The sequence below is a fragment of the Anabrus simplex genome, chromosome 2, assembly GCF_040414725.1.
Source record: "Anabrus simplex isolate iqAnaSimp1 chromosome 2, ASM4041472v1, whole genome shotgun sequence".
NCBI classification, from domain to species: domain Eukaryota; kingdom Metazoa; phylum Arthropoda; class Insecta; order Orthoptera; family Tettigoniidae; genus Anabrus; species Anabrus simplex.
Genome location: NC_090266.1, coordinates 736,773,678 through 736,799,970, shown reverse-complemented (window position 1 = coordinate 736,799,970; position 26,293 = coordinate 736,773,678). Strand labels below are relative to the sequence as shown.

Here is a 26,293-nt window from a genome sequence, read left to right as displayed (position 1 = left end):
CTTGGTCTGTTAAAAGATGTGAAGTATTCTTCAGGGTCTGCTTAAGTTGATGTTGGATTCTTGCGGTAGGGTCTTTAATTATTGTAGAGAATGAGCTATCTTTAAAAAATTGATTTGTTTTGCTTACATATTCGTTCTTGTCCATTATGATGCTATTGTTGCCTTTATCTGCTTTTGCAATTATGAGATTATTATCATTGATTTTCTTTTTTAGAGCACATATTTGCTTTTGTGTGAGAATAGAATCTTTGTAGCTATTGTCGTCATGATTATGGGGTGAATTACGGGAGTTACTGTTTTCTGGGTTGAGAATGGAGTTTAATTTTCTTCTTACTTCAAATCTTACTTTGTCTTGTTTATCTGCTGGTAATTTACTAATGGATAATTCTGCTTCTGCTGTTGTAGTGATGGCTTTGTTCAGAGTGTTAAAATTAGGCCAATTGTGTTTAGGGCCCCTGGCTAAACTGGAATTTTCGTGTTCAGTCAGTGGTATTTTGGACAAATTTATGATCGGAGGGTGAAATTTGTTGGGCATGTTAGGCCTAGTGTTTTTGTTGGTTTCTTTAGCATGGTTGTTGTTGAGATTAATTTAATTTTTCTATTTTATTCAGGTTAACTTCAAGGTCACCACAATGAATTGCAAATTCTATACCAGACACAATGTATCTGTTTTAGCCACCTCTTCATGTGCTGTCCTCACAATGTCCAACAACATTTCAGCATGATTTAACAAGCACCATGAGAGCATCTCATTTTATTACTCTGACTGATGATGAAACAACATCTGACAGTTCTCCGTCAGCTAGTGGTCATTTATGTCCAATGACTTGCATATGGCTAGCATCACTCAAATAGATTTGGTGATGACCTGCAGGATCAACATTTACCAGTTCTCGTTTACAATTGAATTAGTAATGATTAGCAGTATTAGAACTAACAGTTCTGTGTATATTAATACATAAAAGTGTCTCGATGATGAGCATACTCATGATGTTAGAACCTGGTTATTTTCAAATTTACTCATAATTTCATCCTAGTTTTTAATATCAATTTGTATATATTTGTTTCACTTGTTTCATGTCAATTGTGTGCATGTACATTTGTTTAGTTATTAGATGTTTGACATTAAGGCTGAAGATAGCCAGCCCCAGCCGAAACTGGTCCCTAATTAATGTAATTTAAAATAATGCATATTATAGTATTGAAAGGTGGACCATTACTACATTAATTTAATTATATTTTAACGCACTGTCCATCCAGCCGGGCTCATGTGTTCTAACAGTAACACCAGACGGCAAGTTTCCTTTCGGAAGTGTTTTCCTTTTCAGAACCACATATGGAGGGAGTTTGGTTCCATCCGCTAATACACACAACATTACTGTGCATCATTGCTTTTTGTTACCACCTATTCCAATGGTTACACTTTTAGAACCCTTCGTATCCTCTGTATTTTCCAACAGCATTTCAAATTAGACAGGCGTCTGGTCAGCATTCCCAATTTGTGACAGCAAATAAGAATTTTGCTTCCTCAAATGAATAATGTAACACTGAAAGGCCGTTAATTTTTCTTCGTACGCCCCAGGGAGATGTGAAATAGACGTATGTCTCCGAATGCACAATCCCTTTCTCCGATCAAAGTTTCCGATCCATCTGTGACTTGCAGTAAATTCTAGTGTTTTGAGTTCTTTTGAGATCTCTAGTGTTTTCAGTTGACACATTTCACTGGAAACACCATTTCCTAAGTCACGTTTTTCTATCACAAATTTTGTGGATTCGTTCTTCAATTTCTGCAAACACTGCACTCCGCCTGCGGAACGCTCTGCGATCCCCATTACTTTTTAGAAGTTTTTCCTTCTGCCAATCACGAATACACAATTAATTAATATTGTACTTTCTGCCAACGGCAAGTTTTTCGTATATTTCAGCTTCGCTTACAACTTTTAAGTTTCTCGCGCAGAGTAAATGACCGCAGACGCCGTTTTAAATCCATCGCTTACTATTGAGACAGCACTTTCACAGGACAGATATGGAACTCGAATTTGAGCGAGGTAGACTTCCGTAACCAACAGTCTCAACTCTCGCAAAGTACGATATCCCGTGAGATCACCTATTCGCGCACCCAGCATGCCAGCAACACTTGTGAAACAAATGGCGATCAAGCATCCGCAGCAGCGGCTTTCATATTTACCATATTCTTTGATTCACCGTATTTCATTACCTTACATTTCGCTTTTACATCCCACTGTAACCGTATACACAAATGTAAAGATAGGAAGCTTCCACCTAATCAGTACTTTATTTTTTCTTATTAATATACAAGTATTGTCACCGGTAGCACGAACAGATACCGGATAGATTATGACTGTAACCGTATTGAGAAAGAATCGATCTTGTTTTCTAGAACGCAACTAAAACACAATAAGATCTGAATAAAAGTAGTAAATATTTACGAGAATGAACGGCTTGCATATGACCTGAATCCAAGATTTAAACAAATATTTTGGGAGGAAAAGTGCGAGTGGTGTTCGGGATTATACGGTAATGTGTTCTCGTGAGAGGAACAGTCAATGACTATAATCTGTAATGGAATTTAAAAGTTAGTTTGAAATGAATGTGAACATAGAGCTAAATATCTCAGCTAACTGCGTTTTAACTTACATTTGTTTCCCACTTGACCGTCCTGCATCCGTTGATTACAGTGTTACATTCTCGACTGCCATGTTCTTACAGGTTAGGTATGTGTAGTACTATTGGAAGAGGATGGTATGGAGGGGAAGGACGTGAATTGCGGGAGTGTGGAGAAATCTCCTGAAATTGTGCGCTGCAGGCGGGGGTTATTCCTATTATGATTTTGTTCACAGATAAATGGAATATATGTTTCCCAGGGTATGTTTCTTTCTTCATTTATCTAATTTAAATTACTTCCTGCCGGGTTCTTATATTGGTTGATATTAATGTATATGTTCTCTAAAATAATAAAAATAGATTTTTTATTTATTTTTTTTTTTTTATTCTTGTTATAGAATTTTTTTTTCTTTATTTATTGTACGGTAACAGTGGTTGTTTACAAGTGATTACTTTCATTTTGACTGTATTGAAATTCAGCTATTAAATGTTAAACAATTAATTTATTGAAATCGCCTATTCAATACTAGTAAAGTCTTTAAGACTATAACATTGTCATTATATTACGTATGGTACATGTTTCGCCTGTCATTGCAGGCATCGTCAGCCATGAATTCTAACTCCAAGTCAGAGCTTTGAGTGGATGCTTACTAGGATTATTCTAAAACATTATTTTTTATAACAGTTTATACTGGAGTACAAGAACATTAGGTCATATTGGAGTGAACAAGCTGTTCTTGTTTAAAAGTTCAAATGTGACATCCAACATAAGTTCACATCCAATGGAAATATATTGTCAACTCTCATGTGCCGGTAATGAGAACGGCATGATACGAGTGAGATTTAAAACTTCTGTACTTCAATAGTACACCTGCTAAGATTATAGACCCAGAAACAGGGGCTTCCATAGAAAGTAATCATAAATGAACAAGAAATATTGGAATTTTTACTAAAAAAGCTAAAATCAAAACCAAATAGAATAAAACATTAAATAAATATACATTTATCAATAATCTTAAATCTAAATTACCATAAATTCTATAAACATTAAATAATCCGACTAATAGAGGTAGTGAAGCTAATAAGGTGTAACATAATAAATATACCCCGGCCTGCAGCCGTTCAGGTTGATACCCCCAACCCAGAATTAAAAACAAACTTGGAATTAAGCTACTTTCCAAAAACAGATAAAAAGAAAACCTCCTCCTAAAAGTACAATATAACAGCAAAAATAAAACTTAAACTTGAAATAGTTGAGTATTAGTTACTGCTGCTGATGTTCTTCACTCTTGAACTGTTCCAGCTTTAGGAGTAAAAATTGATGCTACTCCAGGTCGATTAAATCAGACAAGTTCTTTTATAAACCGACCCGGCCTATTTTATGGTCAGTGCTCAGAAATCTGCGGGGCCAACCATAGATTTGTACCTATCGTAATCAAAAGAATTAATATTAACTCATTTATTAAATTAATTAATAATATGATAAACTCATCATCAGATGACTGAAGGTAAGTACTGGTCTCTTAACCCATTAGTGCATAGCGTCCAAAAAATCAGACGTTATAAAAAATAAAATTGTATGATATTTATGCATGGTTTTAAGCCCATGATACGTTCTTGTGCTTCAGAAAGGATGTAGCTAACAAGAACCAAGAATACATCATTCTTTATCCTTACCATTCATTGTTGAACCACACTTATTGCGAGCATGGCGGAAAGATAGTACAGAGTTTTGTGCAACAGTCAAGATTTTTATTTATGAATTTTAAAATATTTCCAGCAATTGAAACTTTGGTATGGACCATATTGTTGACACTCGTATGAATTGGCTGACACACAAAGATGTCAATTTTGTGTTATTATTGACGTGACACAGGCTTATAAATATAGCTGTCCTGAAAATCGGACCCTATGCGCAGGGAGTCCTACTGTCTCAGGCATTTGTATTCCCATACTAGTTTGATGAAATATTTGGAAGTTTTAGAGGAAGAACCGACATTTGGAGAGGAGCAGCATATCAAAACTCCTGATGACGGGTGTGAAACGGTTGATGATAATGACAGATGAGTACGAGGGTAATCTAAATTACCCTGGTAGAAATCTACTTCTGAGTAAATGTGAAGGGAAAATTGCTTCAACAAAATATGAAAAAGGGAAGGCTAGGTCCAGTTGTAGTCAAAATATTATTGAAAGTTTACAGATGGAACTTAAAAACCAGAAAACCATGCAAAAGGAAGCTGTCGTATAAAAATAGTCATACATAAGATTGAGCCAGTACCCCTGTTTTCGATATGCCTGATAGAAAATTCAAAAATATTAGTGGGTAAATTCTAACACACAAGAAGCAACTCCAAAGTGGACAAGATCACAATCTACATCTCATTTGGTGACTATTTTCCTGTCCCCCCCTCCCCACCAGATGATGTGCAAAATTGTGAAATTCTGCTAGACTTCTTTCTCTGGCAGTGTATACAGCAATGTAAAATGAAAGGCTGAAGTAATTTGGACTTGGAGGAAGTGTAGTCCTGTCTCTCATTGATGCAGGTGGAACTGAATCAAACATGGTGCATACAATTTTCTTTGACAACTAATTTACATTCCTGAAAGTGGTAAGACATTTTTTTGCTATTGGCTTTATGTCGCACCGACACAGATAGGTCTTATGGCGACATCTGGTTTCAGAGGGAATAAGTGCAACAGGGACATTTCAAGAAAACCAGACAGAGAAGTGCCCCCTTCAAAGAAATGCGGACAAGGAAAAAGAAGGGGTTCATATGACTGCAGGAGTTTTGGAGGTGCGTTGCTGGTGCACTGGAATGACAGCAGTGTTGTCACTGCTGGTACGAACTACAAACAGATAGAGATAAGCAGTGCATCAAGGTGGTGCAGCGTAAAAAAATATGCGAAGTGTCTGTACCGCAATGAAAGCCGTTCAAGTCCAGTAGTGGCACCCGAAGAGTGGATCAGCATGACCAGTTTGGACCTCACCTGAAATGCTTCTGTGGATATCAACATCTGTATATACATAACCGTAAATAACGTATACACTACTGCGATAAGTCTAGTGGAAATTGTAGATCTACTTTACAGTGTAAATTGGATAAGATAATCCAACTCTCTAACACAACCTAGCTTGCAGCATTATTGTACAATAATGCTGAGTATCTAATGCTGTTGTACTGACCTAAGTGCATAGCGTCTGATATATCGGACGGCGTGTGTAAATAAAACTATAATAATAATAATAATGTTATTTGTTTTACGTCCCACTAACTACTCATTTACGGTTTTCGGAGACGCCGAGGTGCCGGAATTTAGTCCCGCAGGAGTTCTTTTACATGCCAATAAATCTACCGACACGAGGCTGACGTGTTTGAGCACCTTCAAATACCACCGGACTGAGCCAGGATCGAACCTGCCAAGTTGGGGTGAGAAGGCCAGCGCCTTAACCGTCTGAGCCACTCAGCCCGGCAATAAAACTATCACTCGTATGAACTTTCTGATTGTTGGAACGTGTTTCTGCAATTATTAAGAGTGGGAAGTGTAGCTAAATTGAAATAAAACACAAACATTTAACTTTATTCACTAATGGGTTAAACCATTTTATAGTAATTAACACCTACTTCTCATGAAGAAATTAGTTAATTTATAACATTAGTATGTCAGGCTAAAATAATTAAAAACTGTAATATTTCTTTATTCCTCAGATAATACCTATGAATTGATTACTTTTATTTTTTATATTCTCTGCCACCCTTATTTTGTTCGCCATCATAAACTATTATATTTTTACATATAATATTCCCACACCAGCTAATAAAATGTCATTAAATACAAACTCTATAACTTGAAAATGATAAATAATCTCTTCTAAATTTTTGACCCCACATCTAGTATTATAAATTTATCACTCAATTGACTAAGAACAGTACAGATGTTTTTAAATCCCACTCGTATCATGCCATTGTCATTACCGGCACATGAGAGTTGACAGTTAATATATTTCCATTGGATGTGAACTTATGTTGGATGTTACATTTGAGCTTTTAAACAAGAACAGTTTGTTCACTCCAGTATGACCTAATGTTCTTGTACTCCAGTGCAAACTGTTATAAAAAATATTGTTTTAGAATAATCCTAGTAAGCATCCACTCAGAGCTCTGACTTGGAGTTAGAATTCATGGCTGACAATGCCTGCAATGACAGGCGAAACATGTACCATACTTAATATAATGACAATGTTATAGTCCTAAAGACTTTACTAGTGTTGAATAGGTGATTTCAATAAATGAATTGCTTAACATTTTATAACAGTGGTTGTACTGGGTGATTTGGCAGTGCGGTTAGAGGCGCGCTACTGTGAGCTCGCACCCAGGAGATAGTGGGTTCGAATCCCACCGTTGGCAGCCCTGAATATGCTTTTCCATGGTTTTCCGTTTTCACACCAGGCAAATGCTGGGGCTGTACCTTAATCAAGGCCATGGCCGCTTCCTTCCAACTCCTAGGTCTTTCCTATCCCATTGTCGCCATAAGACCTATCTGTGTCGGTGCGACGTAAAGCCACTAGCAACAACAAAAAAAAGTGGTTGTAACTTTTGTGATGATTACTCATGGCAGAGAAGTTATTGTATTTAATAGCGTTTCGGTGTTCACTGTATTTTATTAAAAAGTTTCTACCTGTCTGATCTATGTATGTTGACTCACATGCCTGTCATTCAAGTTTGTAAATCCTGGATGTAGTACATTTGTTGCTATGATTTACAGTGTTTGAATTGAAGATAATTCCTACATTAGTGTTAATGGTTCTAAAGGGTATTTTTATATTTTCTTAGGATATTAGTGATTCAATATATATTGCTGTTGTTGAACAGGAAGGTAGTGATTTTTTTTTCACTGTGGATTCTTTAGTTAGAGTGATCTTAGATTTATTTTTATGTTTGTTGATTAAAAAAATTCCTACTTAACCGTTACTCAAGGCTATTTCATGAATGGTCCTAATCTCTTTTTTGAGATTTTTCTTAGTGGATTTTCAGTGCTCTTTCAATGATATTATTATAGGCTGCCTTTTTATGCTCGCCCGAATGTAAAGAATTTTTCTTAATAGTATTGGAGGTGTAAGTTGGTTTTCTGTATATATCGAAGGCTAATTTGTAATTCTTACTATGTGTTACGGTTATATCTAGCCAATTGAGCGAGTCATTATCCTCTTATTTCCATGGTAAATTTTATGTTGTTAAGTTTCTAAACACTTCCTCTCCATTATTAACGTCCGTGTCTACAATAGCTAGGACATCATCCACATAACGCATCCAATATTTTAAGGCCTTAATTTTATGGATGATACTCGTGTATTCTAGATGATCCATATATATATGTTGGCCAAAATGCTCAGAGCTGGTGCTCCCACAGGAAGACCCATTTGCTGATATACTACATCAGGACCTCTCAGGGTGCATGCGCCCGAGCACTGCACGGCGCAAGGTGCAGGAGACGACTTCACTAGGTTGACCAGAGTGAAAACCCCCACTCCTCTTTCCCTACACATGTCTCACCCGTTCGGCCTGTCTTCACCTTTCTTACCTTCCCCGCTGATTCTCCCCTCACTGCGAAATGTTTATGTGCGGTGAGCGGTGACACTGTTGTATGGGACAATGTTACCGGTGTTAAAACACTCTTCTTTCAATTTGGTTTGAGCAGACAATTTATCTTCTCTAGCTCTTCTTTTCCTTTATCTTTGCAATGATACCAGTTATGCCTGGAACAAGGGACTGGCTGACAGCAATTCTGAGAGTGTTCTTTAAATTACAATCAGAAAAAGGCCTACCCACATGCAATCTAGTTTTTGTACAAGTCAAAACAGAAAAAATACCTTTCACATATGCATGTGGAACCAGCCATAGAAATAATCTTAGCTTCTTCTCAATAGAGCTTAGGAAAATCTTCCTTCGACAAAGTCTCATAGCATTTGAGCAAAGCCTTTGTATTGTAAAATAGATCCTTTGGATTAACTTATCACATAATTATCCCCATAAAGTCCATTATTAATTTCAGAGGAAGCCCAACTTATAAATTGTCGCAATTCATCCAAAAATTTCTTGAGACACATTACCACTATCAAGCAGACACATCAGTAAGGAATTCTATAGAACTAAGTGAAAAAAATTAGAAACCTTAACATGCTTAAACATCATACTATCCATATATTTGACATTACTGACATGTACGCCAACATCCCTATCAACATTACCACTAAAATGATTTTAAAAAATCATTTAATTAAATTCAGCAAACTAAGCACTGGTGAGATGGATGAATTCCTACAGATATTGAAATTTATGTAGTATATCAGCAAATGGGTCTTCCTATGGGAGCACCAGCTTCAAGCATTGTGGCCAACATATACATGGATCATCTAGAATACAAGAGTATAATCGGTAAAATTAAGGCCTTAAAAAATTGGACGTGTTATGGGGATGATGTCCTAGCTATTGTAGACATGAACGTTAATAATGGAGAGGAAGTGCTTAGGCAACTTAACAACCTAGATCCTGACATAAAATTTACCATGGAAACCGAGATTAATGACATCATAAGATGTAATAAGAATAACAAATTAGCCTCCGATATATACAGAAAACCAACTTACACCTCCAATACTATTAAGCAAAATTCTTTACACCAGGCAAGCATAAAAAGACAGCCTAATAGTATGATTGAGGGAGCACTGAAAATTCTGCTATTTAAGAAGAATCTCAAAAAGAAGAAATTAGGAACATTCATGAAATAGCCTTGAATAACAGATTTAGTAGGAATTTTATAAATATGTTAATCAACAAACATAAAAATAAATCTAAGACCACTCTAACTAAAGAATCCAAAGCAAAAAAAATCACTATATTCACGTTCAACAATAGCAATATATATCAAATCACTAATGCCCTTAAAAAACAGAATGTAAAAAAGCCTTTAGAACCAGCAACACTAATGCAAGAATAATCTTCAATTCACGCACTGTAAATAATAGTAACAAATATACTAAATCCTGGATTTGCAAACTTGAATGCCAGGCATGTCGGTCGGAGACTTATATATATCAGACAGGTAGAAACATTTTAACAAGATATACTGAACACTGAAATGCTATTAAATACAGTCGCTTCTCTGCCATGAGTAATCATCACAAACATTACAACCACTGTTACACTACAATAAATACAGACTTAAAAATACTACAACAAGAACAAAAAAGGTCCATTGATTTATATTTTAGAGAACATATGCATTAATATTGACCAATATAAGAACTCTGCAAGTAGTAATTTAAATTAGATATATGAAAAAAAGAAATAAACTCTGGGAAACGTTTATTCAATTATCTGTGAACAAAATCACAATAGGAATAACCACCCCCCACAGCGCACAAGTTCAGGAGATTCCCCCACATTCCCGTAAGTCACGCCCTCCCCGCTCCACACCACCCTCTTCTAATAGTACTACCCATACCTCACCTGTAAGAACATGGCAGTCGAGGATGAAACTCTGTAATCAGTGGACGCAGGACGATCAAGTGGGCAACAAAACATACGTTAACACAGCTGAGACAGTTAGCTTTATGTTCACATTCATTTCTAATCTTTTTATTCCATTACAGATTATATAGGGAGCGGTGATAAGGGTACAGGGAACTGGATGTCAAGTAGGGATGACATAAAAATGTTAGTTTCAACTGTAGAAGTATTGTAAAGAAAGGAATATAATTAAGTAATTTAATACATATATACCTACCAGATATTGTAATAGGAGTTGAATCATGGCTGAGAAAGGATATAATGGATGCTGAAATATTACCACAGAACTGGAGTGTGTATCGTAGAGATAGGATAGGAATGGTAGGGGTGGGAGTATTCATTCTGGTGAAAGAAGAGTTTGTAAGCTACGAAAAAGTTAAAACATTACAAACATGAAATTCTAGGTGTAAGGCTCATATCTAAAAGATAATAGGCAACTTGATGTCTTTGTAGTGTACAGACCGGGAAGGGGTAGCGCTGACGCTGATTCAGAATTATTTGATAAGATAATCAGCTATGTGGGAAACGATATGGAAAGGAATGTGATAGTAGTGGGTGATCTCAATTTACCAAATGTCAATTGGAAAGGTAATACAAACGACAGTAAGCATGACTAACAAATGGCAAATCTATATATTTAAAATAACTTGTCCTGACTGACTGACTGACTGACTGAGTGAATTTTTAAAATGATGATATCTATATCTCAAAAACTTAACAGTTTCCAGACGTAAAAAGTGGTATTTGGAATTTTCTTTAAAAATAAAGAAACGTGTATTTTTTTTTTTTTTTTTTTTTGGAAAATCCCATGAAGGGGGATGAAAATGGGGGAGGAGGGGGTTGAACGCCTTTCATGAGGAGACTTATATCTCAAAAATGGAAGTGTTACAAACTGAAATTTGGAATCTCCTTTGAAAATAAAGAAACACATATTTTTGTGTTTTGGAATAATCCGATGAATAGGGGGTGAACAGGAGTGACAAACAGGGTGAATTTTTAAAAAGACTATATCTGCAAATTATCTCAGACACGTAACATATTACACATATGAAAACTGGTATTTGGAATTTCCTGTAAACGTAAAGAAAAATATGTTCTTCGGAAAATCCACTTTAGGAGAACTGAAAAAAGGGTGTGAATTTTTAAAATTAGCGTATCTACTGTATATCTCAAAAATTAACATGTTGCAGACATGAAAATTGGTATTTGGAATCTCCTTTAAAAATAACGAAACACGTATTCTATGGATTTCGGAAAAACCCTTAAAGGGGGGTGAAAGATATTGAAAAATTAGTTGAATGTATGCGTGCGTGTGTGTGCGTGTGTGAAGATGTTACATACGTGAAAACTGGTATTTGGAATCTCCTTTAAAAATAAAGAAACACTCATTTGGTGGCGGAATCAACTTGGTATGGGGGCGGATGAAAACGGAGATGAATCCCTTTTATGAGGATACATATATCTCATAAACTGAAGATGTTACAGTCGTAATAATTGGTATTTTGAAGTTCTTTTAAAGAAACGGATAGGTTGTTTTTGGAAAATTCACTTGAAAGGGGAGTATGAAAGGAAGTCAAAAATTGAATTCTTTTTCTGGAGAAACTTATATCTCAAAACTGAAGGTTACACATGTGGAAATTAGTATTTGGAATCTCCTTTAGAAATAAAGAAGCACGCAATTTTTGGGTGGGGGGAAACCAACTTAACGGGCAGGGGTGGAGTAAAAAAGGAGTTGAATTCCTTTCATATATTCCTTTCTTATATCTCAAAAACTGAAGATGTTACAGATATGAAAATTTGTATTTGGAATTTTCTTTCAAAGTAAAGAAACACGTAACCTTTTGTCTTTGGAAAATCCACTTAAGGGGGGTGAATGAATCGAAAAATTAGTTGAATTCTTTGTATGAGGATACTTATATTTCAAAAACTAAAGACGTGAAAATTGGTATTTGGAATCTCCTTTTAAAATAAAGAAACACGCTCTTTTGGGGAGGAATGAATCAACTTAACAGATAGGAAAGGGGGGAGGTGGAAATGGAGTTGAATTACTTTTATAAGGATACTTAGAGGCTATCTCAAAAACTGAAGATGTTACAGACCTGAAAATTAGTGTTTGGTATCTCCTTTAAAAATAAAGAAACACATTTGGAGGGGGGAGGGGGATCGACGTAAGGGGTGTGGGGTTGAAAATGAATAAATATGGAATTGAATTATTTTTATGAAGGTACTTTATCTTACAACTGAAGCTGTTACAGACGTGAAAGTTGGTATTTTGGATTTCCTTTCAAAATAAAGGAGCACGTATTTTTTGTTTTTGGAAAGTCCACTTAAGGCGGGAGAGGGGTTGAAAGAAGTCAAGAAGAAGAAGTTGTTGAATTATTCTTATGAGTATACAATTATCTCAAAAACTGAAGGTGTTACAGATGTACAGACGTGAAAACTGGTATTTGGAATCTCCTTTAAAAATAATGAAACACGTAATTTTTTCGGGAAATATAGGTAAGGGGTTGGAAGGATTTGGAAAAGCGGGTGAATTTTTTAAATGAGCACCGGTATATGTGCATTATATGTCAAAAACTTAACATATTAGAGAAAAGAAACATGGTATTTGGAAAGTCCTTTAAATATACAAGAACGTGTACCTTTTTTGTTTTCGGAGAAGGCACTTACCAGGGGTTGAAGAGAAGTGAAAAGTAGTTGAATTATTTTTTATGAGGATACTTATATCTTAAGAACGTAAGATGTAATAGAGGTGGAAACTGGTATTTGGAATCTCCTTTAAAAATAGAGAAACCTGTATTTATTGTTTCGACTTGAGAGAAGACTGTTTCTCACATGTACAGTTTGTGTTGCATGGTCGTCTTAGCCACAAAAGGTAATGCCACAAACATGGTTTACAAGGAATTTCTTGGGTAAATGAAACTCAATTTTGGGTGAGTTTTTATACTTTCGGATTTTTCAGATAATGTCTTAGTACAATGCCAAGGAACGGTTACTTTGATCAAATCACAAAATCTGCGCGAGCGAAGCCGCGGGTAATTGCTAGTAAGTTAATATGTGAAAGGCAGCTGATTCAGAAAGTGATGAAACCAACAAGAAGGAAGAATTTCTGTATGTGGTGCTGGTAAAACCAGATGAGCTGTATAGAGAAACCGAAGTAATCGATGGGATTAGTGATCACGAAGCTGTTTTTGTGGTAGTTAAAAATAAATGTGAAAGAAAGAATATTAAAATTAGGACTATTAGACTCCCTTCCAAATGGCGGATAGTGTACAGTCGCGAAATACGAGGCTCGTGCTTTGTGCGGCATTAGGAGGTGAATTTTAGCAGTTTGACAGTCGCAAGTGTGATACATTATTCTAACTTGTACAGTTATTCACGTCAGAGTGTTTGTGAAGTGTTCAGTGAAACCTGAAGCGAAATATCTACAAAAAACAACCATGCCTCCCAAAGTTAAAGAGGTGCCAATGGAAGCCATTGTGAAGCAGCAGTGCAGGAAGCGCTGAGCAGTAAGTAATCTCTCAGCACGCTTGCCAACGTCATCCAAGATCAGGTGATGAAGACCATTGTAGAGCAACTGAAAGAAACCATAAATTTCAATACGAGTGTGATCAAGGAATTAAAGCGCACGCTGGAAGAAAGAGACATGACCATAAGGGAATTAAAAAGGGAGCTGCAAATTAAAACAGACAGTTTAGAGTAGTACCAAAGAAAGCAGAGCTTGCGTTTGTGTGGTGTGGAAGAAACTGCAGGAGAAAACACGGACAATATTTTTATTGATATTGCTGGTGAAATTGGGGTGAAACTCTCAGTGGACGAAATAGACAGATCGCATAGAGTTGGGAAAAGTCAAACTGGCCGTCCAAGACCCAGAATTGTGAAGTTTGTTTCGTACCAGAAAAGAAATGCAATGTTTGTAAACAAAAAGAAAGTCAAGGGTACAAACAAAACAATTAGAGAGGACCTAACCCCAGAGAGACTGCGGCTTCTGCAGGACGCTATAAGTAAGTTCGGTGTGCGGAACGTGTGGTCGAATAATGGCATAATTTACGTTAAGCAGGGAACTCGTAAAATACCTGTGTCAAACCGCGAAGATCTCTACCGTAATACTAATATAAATGGTCCGTTATTGGACATTATAAATTTTCCAGCTAGCTCATTCTTGGTTGCCAGCGTTTCGCCCTCGTGTGCTAGGGTGGGTTCATCAGTTGGTACCTAGCACACCTACCAATACGCTGGCTAGTGCATACCGTGGAGGCCACTGCGTAGGCTAACTGGAGCCACCGGCAGTGCCAATGCACTAAGAGACTTTGTCTCATCACTAAAAATTGATGCCTGCTTGGCCATCAGATGATATAGATGTTGATTCCCATAAGGAATCTGAAATATTTGTCCTGAATGAGCAAATTTATAATACCAATATAAATGGTCCGTTATTGGACATTATAAATTTTCCAGCTAGCTCATTCTTGGTTGCCAGCGTTTCGCCCTCGTGTGCTAGGGTGGGCTCATCAGTTGGTACCTAGCACACCTACCAATACGCTGGCTAGTGCATACCGTGGAGGCCACTGCGTAGGCTAACTGGAGCCACCGGCAGTGCCAATGCACTAAGAGACTTTGTCTCATCACTAAAAATTGATGCCTGCTTGGCCATCAGATGATATAGATGTTGATTCCCATAAGGAATCTGAAATATTTGTCCTGAATGAGCAAATTTATAATACCAATATAAATGGTCCGTTATTGGACATTATAAATTTTCCAGCTAGCTCATTCTTGGTTGCCAGCGTTTCGCCCTCGTGTGCTAGGGTGGGCTCATCAGTTGGTACCTAGCACACCTACCAATACGCTGGCTAGTGCATACCGTGGAGGCCACTGCGTAGGCTAACTGGAGCCACCGGCAGTGCCAATGCACTAAGAGACCATTTATATTGGTATTATAAATTTGCTCATTCAGGACAAATATTTCAGATTCCTTATGGGAATCAACATCTATATCATCTGATGGCCAAGCAGGCATCAATTTTTAGTGATGAGACAAAGTCTCTTAGTGCATTGGCACTGCCGGTGGCTCCAGTTAGCCTACGCAGTGGCCTCCACGGTATGCACTAGCCAGCGTATTGGTAGGTGTGCTAGGTACCAACTGATGAGCCCACCCTAGCACATGAGGGCGAAACGCTGGCAACCAAGAATGAGCTAGCTGGAAAATTTATAATGTCCAATAACGGACCATTTATATTGGTATTATAAATTTGCTCATTCAGGACAAATATTTCAGATTCCTTATGGGAATCAACATCTATATGATCTCTACCGTATTCGCTAACCATGAGCCGACATCTGTAAACTAAATACCGCTGTATAGAACTTTAATCAGAATTTCAGCTGTAGCTATAGCCTACATTTTTATCATTAATTTCAATTTTTAGTTTCTTAATTTTATCTAGTGTAGGTTTTCCTTTTATATCTACAGATTAATTTTAAGTTATTATTCTCCGAGTCGTGGTTGCGTCAATCTGTCCCTTCATCTCTTGTTAGTATGAATGGTTATTCATTAGTTAGGAATGACAGGAACGGTAAGCTCGGTGGAGGAGTCGGTATGTATATACTGGATGATGTGAAGTATAAGGTGATATTAAAATCCCCCAGTGAGTTCTCCAATAGCCCTGAATTCTTGTTCATTGAGCTCATAGTTCGCAGTACGAAGTGCTTGCTTGGTGTGGTGTATCGTCCACCGAAGTCTGGTAACATCACAAATCTGGAAGAAGCCCTACATGATCTAACACCCAGGTATGAGCATTTCATTTTAATGGGAGACTTTCATACAGACTTGTCAAATCTACCGAAACAAAACGATTGACAGAGATGTTTTCATCCATTAATTTGACAATACTACCCCTAAACCTACACATCATGTTGCCAACTCACGTACGCTCTTCAATCGAATAACTACTAATAATACCAACCGAATCCTAACTCGTGGACAAATGCCCGTTCCCGGTCTCCCCGACATGACATGGTTTACGCTGCGTATTCTTTGAATTGCCCTAAATTCAAACTGACGTTAATTACATATAGAGATTTTAAACACTTTAATGAAGACGCATTTTTTGAAGATGCTCTTAAGACACCATGGCATAACATTCAGTTCATAAATGACATTGACGGAAAAGTAAATCATTTTAACGAACTACTTCTGACTTCGTATGACAGACATGCACCACTATGCACTGTTAAGGTAAAGAGGCCTTTAAACCCATGGCTTTCCCAAGAAATATGCGACCAGATGAAAGTAGGAGATGCAGCCTATAATTATTACGTGAAATATCCTACATCTGACAGTTTTGGAAAGTATAAAAAACTCCAATACAGAACAACACAGTTAATTAGAAATGCTAAAATACATAACCCTTACGATATTTTGAACACTCAAAATTCTAGTTAGGTTTGGAAATCTCTTTGCGAAGTGGGATTATGCAAAAACAAGACAAATGACAACAACTGTAATGTACCACTAGATGACTTAAACTCATATTTTAGTTAACGATCCTCTCAGATTGACGAACAGATGAAAGCAGCAGTAATTAACAGAATATCCTCAAAAGCAAGACATAATGGCGAGTAGTTCTACTTTTCTCATGTGACCCCCAGTGACGTTAGGAAAGTCTTCAGTGAAATAAAGTCAGGGTCCACTGGCCATGATGAAATCAACCTCTCTCTCTTAAAAAGAATCATAGACATCATACTTCCAACGGTCACGCATATCATTAATAAATCACTCATGACTGGAGTCTTTCCTTCGAATTGGAAACATGAAATCATCCGACCTTTCTCTAAAAACAACCACCCCAACAGTCCCGAAGATTATCGTCCTGTAAGTATCCTTCCTATATTAGGAAAATTGTTGGAGAATATAGTACATAACGATGGCCTAGATTGAATACCTCGTATCTCAAAAAGTTCTTCCTAGCCATTATTTCCCTTTAGACTGGTCACGCCTCCCAGCCACACATGAATATGCAGTCCATCAGAACAATGTTCATTGGGTTTATTTTCCTATGCTGATACGTAAAGGAAAATGAACCTTATAAAATTACACTGTAGGAGTCAGTAAATACGTCACGCAGACATACTTTCCTATAGTACGGTACGATAAGGTTCATTTTCCTTCACACGTCGGCATAGGAATAAAGAACACAACGAACATTGTTCTGATGGACTGCGTATTCATGTGTGGCTGGGAGGCGTAACCAGTCTTAAGGGAAGTAATGGATAGGAAGAACTTTGTGAGATACGAGGTTTTCATTCTAGGCCATCGATAAGCAAATGACTGAATATCTTATACAGTACAACTTACTTGACAAATATCAATCGGGATTCAGACAAAACCACAGTACTACCACTGCATTAGTTAAAGTGACAAATGACATGCAACTAGCGATAGATAAAGGACAAATTACTGTACTTGTTCTCTTGGATTTAAGCAAAGCCTTCGACTGTGTAGATAGAGACATATTACTCTCTAAAACTTAAGGCGCTGAAATTTTCTTACAGCACATTAACCTGGGTACAGCCCTATCTTAGTGATCGTCAGCAGCATGTATCAGTGGGAAACGATACATCTTCGTGGCAAACCACTAAGATGGGCATGGCTCAGGGTGGAGTATTGTCACCACTTCTGTTCTCATTGTACAAGAACGACTTATCTGAGACGCTGACCACTTGTAAATATCACCTGTATGCAGATGATATTCAAATATATATTCACACAAAGCCTAATGACTTAAACAATTCAATCACTAAGTTAAACTCAGACCTAGCAAATGTTAATGACTGGACTAGCAGAAGTGGCCTGAAAGTGAACCCATCAAAATCACAGGCCATCATAATTGGCACATATAAATCTCATGCGAAAATACAAAACGCTCAGTGGAATACCAGTAACATATAGCGATCATGTAAAGAACCCTGGAGTAGTATTCGATAAATATTTAAGTTGGTCGGAACATGTCACAAAAATTTGTCAAAGAGTATTCTATTCATTACATTCTGCGAAGAGGATGAGGGGACTTCCTTCCAAGAAACACAAGAAAATTAGCAGAATCTAATATTTCCAATATTTGACTACGGAGATGTAGTTGATAATAGTATGAGCAAAACACTTTCATGTCGACTACAACGAGCCTATAATGCTTGTGCTCGATTCGTATTAAATATCCCAATCCAAGCTCATATTAGCCCTTTCCTCTCTCAGCTGTCATGGCTATGATTGACTGAACGACGTAAATACCACGCTGTTTCCCTTCTCCACAGTATTCTGCAAACAAGCTAACCAGACTATCTTAGAACAGACTTTAAATATCTCTCCCCTTCTGATAGAGCTCCCTCAAGGTCATCCACACGTTCGCTCTTGTCCATTCCCATTCACCACAGTAACTCGTACAACAACTCATTCATACCTGCTACCATGCGTTCCTGGAACTCAATCCCAGCTGAAATGAGAGGCATAGGCAATATCCGTGGCTATTTAAAAGGAAATGTTTAATGTGGTACTCAAATATGTAAAAAGTAGATCTCATTAACATAAAAAATTAATAATTAGCTTTTAATTATCAATAAGGATACAAAATTATAGAGGTTAAGTAACTTAATTTTAGTGACTTTTAGAAATATATATAAAAATGATTTTATGTACATTATTCTGTAAATTGTATAAAGCTGTTGTATAATATGGTTTGGCATAACAGCAGGCTTCATAACCTGAGCCCCGCCATATAAGAAAGGCAATAAACTAAACTAAACTACCATATGGCTGATAAATCAGGTATGAGAGAGTTTTTAAAAAGTAACTATGATCAGTGGAAAACGGTAAATGAAAATGTAACAGACTCTGGGATGGGTTTAAAGCAATTGTTGAGGAATGTGAAAATACTGTAGATTTGTACCTACAAAGGTATTATAACAGAGAAGTAAAAAAGACTAAGAAGGAGGTGCAGGTTGGAAAGAAATTTAATTAGAAATGGCTGTGGAAGTAAGGAGAAATAGAATGAACGTACTAGGAAATCGAATCTAGCAAAGAAGTCAGCTAAGGATAACATGATGGCAAGCATAATGGATGGTCATACAAATTTTAGTGAAAAATGGAAGAGTGTGTATAGCTACCTTAAGGCAGAAACAGGTTCCAAGGAGGACATTCCAGGAATCATTAATGAACAAGGGGAGTGTGTATGCGAGGATCTTCAAAAAACAGAAGTATTCAGTCAGCAGTATGTAAAGATTATTGGTTACAAGGATAATGTCCAGATAGAGGAGGCGACTAATACTAAAGAAGTATTAAAATTTAATTATAATAACAGTGACAGTAAGAAAAGTTGAAAACTAGAAAAACAGCTGGAATTGATGATAAGATTTCGAGGGTTATACTGAAGACAATGGGTTGGGATATAGTACCATATCTGAGGTACTCACTTGATTATTGTATGCATGAATGAGCTATACCAAATGAATGGAGAGTTGCTATAGTAGCCCCTGTGTATAAAGGAAAGGGTGATAGAAATAAAGCTGAAAATTACAGGCCAGTCAGTTTGACATGTATTGTAAGCTTTGGAAAGCATTCTTTCTGATTATATTAGACATGTTTGCAAAATTAATAACTGGTTTGATAGAAGGCAGTTTGGGTTTAGGAAAGGTTATTCCACTGAAGCTCAATTTGTAGGATTCCAGCAAGATATAGCAGATATCCTGGATTCAGGAGGTCAGATGGTCTGTATCACGATTGACCTATCTAAGGCATTTGATGGGGTAGATCATGGGAGACTACTGGCAGAAATGAGTGTAATTGGACTAGACAAAAGAGTGACTGAATGGGTGGCTCTATTTCTAGAAATAGAGCACGGAGAATTATAGTAGGCGAAGCTTTATCTGCCCCTATAATAATTAAGAGGGGAATTCCTCAAGGCAGTATTATTGGATCTTTATGTTTCCTTATATGTATCAATGATATGTGTAAAGAAGTGGAATCAGAGCTAAGGCTTTTAGCAGATTCTGTACAGAGTAATAAATAATTTACAAGAAATAATTTACAAGATTGTGGGCAACTACAAAATGACCTTGATGCGGTTGTGAAATGGACGGTGGACAATGGTATGATGATAAACGGGGTTAAAAGTAAGGTTGTGAGTTTGACAAATAGGAAAAGTCCTCTCAGTTTTAATTACCGTGTTGATGGGGTGAAAGTACCTTTTAGGGATCTTTGTAAATCCGTAGGTGTTAATATAAGGAAAGATCTTCATTGGGGTAGTCACATAAAAATGATTGTAAATAATGGATACAGATCTCTGCACATGGTTATGAGGGTATTTAGGGGTTGTGGTAAGGATGTAAAGGAGAGGGCATATAAGTCTCTTGTAAGACCCCAAATAGAGTATGTTTCCAGTGTATGGGACCCTCACCAGGATTACTTGATTCAAGAACTGGAAAAAATCCAGTGAAAAGCAGCTCAGTTTGTTCTGGATGATTTCAGACAAAAGAGTAGCGTACAAAAATGTTGCAATGTTTGGGGTGGGAAGACTTGGAAAAAAGAAGAGCTGCTCTACTAAGTGGTATGTAATAGCAGTATAGTTGGTCCGTTATTGGACATTATAAATTTTCCAGCTAACTCATTCCTGGTTGCCAGCATTTCGGCCCAGTGTGCTAAGTTGGGCTCCTCAGTTGGTAAATAGCATACCTACCAAGACGCATGGCTAGTGCGTACTGTGGAGGCCACTGCGTAGGCTACTTGGAGCCACTGGCAGTGCCATGTACTATGAGAGACTTTGTCCTGTTTTCAAAAATTGATGCCTGCCTAGCCATCAGATTATATAGATGTTGATTCCCATAGCAACCAGGAATGAGTTAGCTGGAAAATTTATAAGGTCCAAGAACAGACCAACTATATTGTTATTATAAATTTACTCATTCGGAACAAATATTTCAGGTTCCCTATTGGAATCAACATATATATCATAAGTGCTTTGTTCCGAGCTGTCAGTGGAGATATGGCGTGGAATGACATCAGTAGACGAATAAGTGTGAGTGGTGTCTTTAAAGTAGGCAAGATCACAATATGAAGATAAAGCTAGAATTCAAGGGGATAAATTGGGGCAAATATTTGTTTATAGGAAGGGGAGTTGGGGCTTGGAATAACTTACCAAGGGAGATGTTCAATCAATTTCTAATTTCTTTGAAAAGGCTAGGAAAACAACAGATAGGGAATCTGCCACCTGGGCAACTGCCCTAAATGCAGATCAGTAGTGACTGGTTGATTGACAGTTCCTCTCATGAGAACACATTATCTGTAATTCGGTATTCCAACCTACTATAGAGGCATCTTGGCAGAAAATACCGTATTACTTATGGACAAGATGCTGAGCCTCGCAACATCGCGAACCAGAATACACAATATATTGTGCCCCTTTGTAGCTTCCATTTTACTTTATCGTGAACCTTAAGCAATTTTTTAAAGTATATTCCATAATTTTAATCTTTGCCATTTAATTTAATGTGTTTTACTGGAGATGACTCATAACGAATTGAAACAAACATGTCTAATTTACACTTATCTTATAAGATTATACTAATGTAATTGCGTAGGAGGATAATAAATACTGTTTTGGTATTAATGTAGGAGTTCAACCATCAATACGGATTAATGAACTTTATAGTATGTAATAAGTAGATATTTTCATTGTTTCCTCTTTAACAAACCTCTAAATGAGTAATAGCTCTTACATACAATTAACTTCACTGTACTCCATATTGACATATACTTGTCCACAAATATTGTATTTGTGTTGACTAGGTGGATAAGTATATTACCAATTTCTGTACTGGAGTAATAGCTGATTGTGAAACTTAGTATTTTGTGTTTTGTTTTTGGTCTTTTCCAGTGGTGTTTTTTTTTTTTCTTTCTCAGAGACAATTGCTATGTAGTATCTCCTTCAAGATTCCACACTATTGCCAGCTTTTACTGCATCATTAACACTACACGTTTTACGGACATTGCTGTGCACTAACATAAACAGAAAAGGCTGCCTGGAGTAGTATTAGGAATAGGTTGGAACCTCCCTTGTACTTATCGAGAAATGATCAAAAGTATAAAATTAGGGCCAGAAACAAGCATACGGGTGTGGGCAAGTTTTCCTTTGTAAACAGGACCGTAAGGGATTGGAAGAAATTACCTGCAACAGTCTTTGATAAATTCTTTCCAGTATCAAAACCTTCTTTAAAAAGATCATTCGTGCTATTAAAGTAAAAGTTGTAAATGATGGACACTGAATTTGTTATTTTCTGCTGGATCTAGAATATGAAACTGGTAGAATTTCTTGTAATGTTTTGTTTCCATGAAAGTGCTTAGTGTATTCTTCTTCTTCTTCTTCTTCTTCTTGTTGCGAAATAGGTTATTCTAAAGGTTCCAATTAGCTGCAGGAAAACTGTTACTTTACATGTGCCAGTCTTAAATCTTTCATCCCTTTTAGAGTTAATTGCTTTACAACTAGCCACTTTCATGTTGGAGTTTCCAGGAATATTTTTCTAAGCACATTTCTGTGACCTCTTTGTTATGTAGTTAGGAATTTCCAAATCTGTTGTTAGAGCTGTCTTCCTTTGAAATATCTCAATTAGGTTTTAGTTTATTTTGAACAGCTGAAGAACACAGTTGATGAACATCAGTTTCCTCTAGAGTCAATATGGCACCAGTAGCGTCCTCGCTGGCTTCAAAGTTAAAATCATGGATTGCAGTTGACGAGTCCTTTGCAACTGATGGCAAAGTAGTGATTTGCCAAGCATGCAACAAACATATTGCATGTTCCATGAAATCCCAGCTTGATCAACATGCACGAAGTGCTCTGCATAAAAAAACCAACAGTTAGGTCTACAAAAGAAACAAATCCTTTTAACACAGATGCAGCCTTCACCTTCAAGTAACCCTTTTTATAAAGACTTTACGCAGTGCAATGATTGCATCCAATATTCCATGGTATAAACTTGAAGTGCCTGAATTCACATCTTTTCTGGAAAAATACAGCAAGCAACATGTTCCTAACCAATCAACACTACGCAAGAATTATGTTCAAGTCTGCTACGACGAGGTAATGGACAACATAAGACAGCATATAGGAAATTCTTTCATATGGGCTGCTGTTGATGAAACAACAGATGCTAAGGGTAGATTTATTGCAAATCTTGTGGTGGCGAAGCTACAACCTGACAGCACCTCAAAACCATGTTTGATCTACTGTAAGGAGCTAGACTATACAAATCACTCAACTATTGCGAGATTTGTGAATTATGGATTAAGAGCTCTGTGGCTGACTGAGATGAAAGAGGAAAAGGTATTAGTGATGTATTCTGATGCTGCAACATATATGCTTAAGGGTGCAACTGCTTTGAAGGTGTTTTATCCCAATATGCTCCATTTTACATGCTTGGCTCATGGACTGCAACGTGTTGCCGAAGATATTAGAGCTAAGTTTCCACAAGTGAATAGATTAATTTTCAGCAACAAAAAGGTTTTTCTAAAAGCTCCACGAGTGCTACCTTACAAACAACAATTGCCAGAGATACCACTGCCGCCGAAACCAGTGTTAACTGTTGTAAACAAGGTTGGGTTTACAAAAACACAACTTCTTTATTTGCTTCACATGTAAAATTACAATATTTACACTAACAAAACTGAAAGTTATCTCGAAGCAAAATGAACTATGAATTTGGAGAAAGAGTCTGTCTTTTGTACACTATATACACGTTGGAGTATTCACATTCACTACTATCTCGGAAAGATAGTCCTTATGACATGAAAAGTTCTTGATAGTCGAAAACTAACAGAAGCACTGACGTAAATATCTCAAAGAGTCCTTCCTCGTTGAAGTGTCTGAGTTCATTAACGTAAGTTCAATGACTGAAGAGTTCCTACTTAGCGAAACTAAGTTGATAATGGAAGTTGGCATTAGTTAGGGAATGATAGTGGCATATAATGGTAAGACTGGACATGGACAGTGGAACAAGCAAGAGGAGCGGTGACCCGAGGTGAGACCTCTTACTGCTAGAAATTCAGTCCACCTGGCCGAAGCACATTTTCAAGAGGAGTAGCCTCCGTGCTCGACGTAGGGTGTATTCTGGAGCTGGACACCGGGGTCAGTGGGCCTGGACAGGCTAGGAGCTCCTTTTTATAGCACACACGACGTTCCAGGCACGCGCACTGAGGGCTGCGCGTCGAGGCTCGAAGAATAACACACTGGCACGCGTGTAGCTGGCTGGCGGATCGAGAAGGGCGCGACGGACATACAACATTAACGAGGTGGGGGACATGGATAGAAGCAGTTAAATTGTATAGCGAGCATCTAGATGCTATAAAGACTGTGGCAGATTCTTTTGATCCTGAAAATGCTGTATTAGTGAATCACAAACTGCCTTTAGTGACTCCAAAGTGGTCTCCTCAATCACCTACATCAGGGGCAACATCTGCTGACTTCCAGAAACCATCAAACGTCTAGAAACATCAGGACTGCCACTGCAAGATTCTATTGCCATCATAGAGGATGCTATTGAAAAACTAAGTGCTGTGCATGGGGGGAAACTGGTGCAAGTGTATTGAGTAAATTGCAAAACGTGTTGAAGAGAAATCCTGGTTATTCAATATTTCACAGTGTGTGCCGAATTCTAAATGGAGATGACGTTGATCCTCCCGAGACATTTCTCCAGCGAAAATTCCTCTCATAAAATTTGCCACAGTTACATCATGTGATGCTGAAAGATCTTTCTCTGCATATAAGAACATCGCAAGTGACAAACGCCTTTCCATGACCCCAGAGAACATCGAAAAATACTTAATAGTTCACTGTGCTACAAAATTTAAGGAATAAACGTGCTTTGAGTGTTGAAAATAATAAGTTTCTATTGAATATGTGTGTGATATATTCATATAATATGACTCCAAAGAACACTGAAAAATATTTAATTGTTCACTGTGCTGCAAAATGTAATATAAAGTGTGTTTAGTGTGTTGCAACTGACAAAATGGTAAGTTTATATTAATTATATGATATTACATATTTTGTCCATTCTACATATTTTGCTACATATTCTGGTGCTTTTTGCTACATATTTATGTACATATTATGCCACTTGAAACTACATAAAAATCCCAGCTCTAATTATCACACTACTGTAACTGACCATTGCCACTGGGATATTTCCCAATTGCGATGTATTTGTTAATAATAATAATATTAATAAATTTAAAATAATTCATAGTACTGTGCTGTGACACTCGCTTATTAGACCAAACAGAAGTCTAACACAGTCAAGGCCATTGTTCATTTTGTCAGCTGTTTGAGAGGTAAGAGGCTGTGGATCTGTGTTGTTTATGTACATTCAAATGCAGCAGTAGTTTTTAGTGTTTCAAACTTGCCTTAATAAATTTTATTTTACCATTTTCTAGACATCACAGTTAATCAATGATGTGTATAATCCACCCACAGATAATCGAGAGTCTACTCTATTGTGAATGAGTGATATTTCCCAGTCTTATCATCCTGTAGTATGTAAAATGACTTTTTATGATCTTGGTAAAGATGCAGCAGAATATAATTTTTTTTTTTTACAGATTGGGACAGGGTTCTCAGATGAAGACCTAGCAAATCACACGGAATTCTTCATGAAGCATAGAATTCCACAGCCGAGGCCGTATTATCGGTATGACAAAAGCCATACACCCGATGATTGGTTTGATGCAGTGCAAGTCTGGGAGATCAAGGGTGCTGATTTAACTCTTTCACCAACACATTGGGCCGCAAAGGGACTTGTGAGTTGAATATTTTTTGTTTAACTTTGTATACATTACTGATCACTAGTGAATACGTATTTTCTGTTGATCTTAGTAAATAGTCTTTGTTTGAAAGTGTTGACCATACTCTTGTGAAATATCTTTCTTCTGTATATTTAATCTTATTAGCCCTTCAATTCTTCTCCACTTTGAAAAAAACTGTTCATCTCAATCAGTTATTCTTGAGTGCACCAAGCTCAGTAAGTAACAGTCTTTACAAAACCATGGTAAAACTTTT

At 37.1% G+C, this 26,293-nt stretch overlaps 1 protein-coding gene across 3 annotated transcripts in view; it reads left to right on the top strand.

Moving 5' to 3' along the window:
- Positions 1-26,293, top strand: part of DNAlig1 (DNA ligase 1) — a 719,906-nt gene that overhangs the window by 635,078 nt on the left and 58,535 nt on the right. For all 3 annotated transcript variants that reach the window (XM_068225852.1, XM_068225851.1, XM_068225853.1), the window contains one exon: positions 25,837-26,034. In XM_068225852.1, the coding sequence (XP_068081953.1) occupies positions 25,837-26,034 (198 nt within the window). The remainder of the gene's footprint in view (positions 1-25,836; positions 26,035-26,293) is intronic.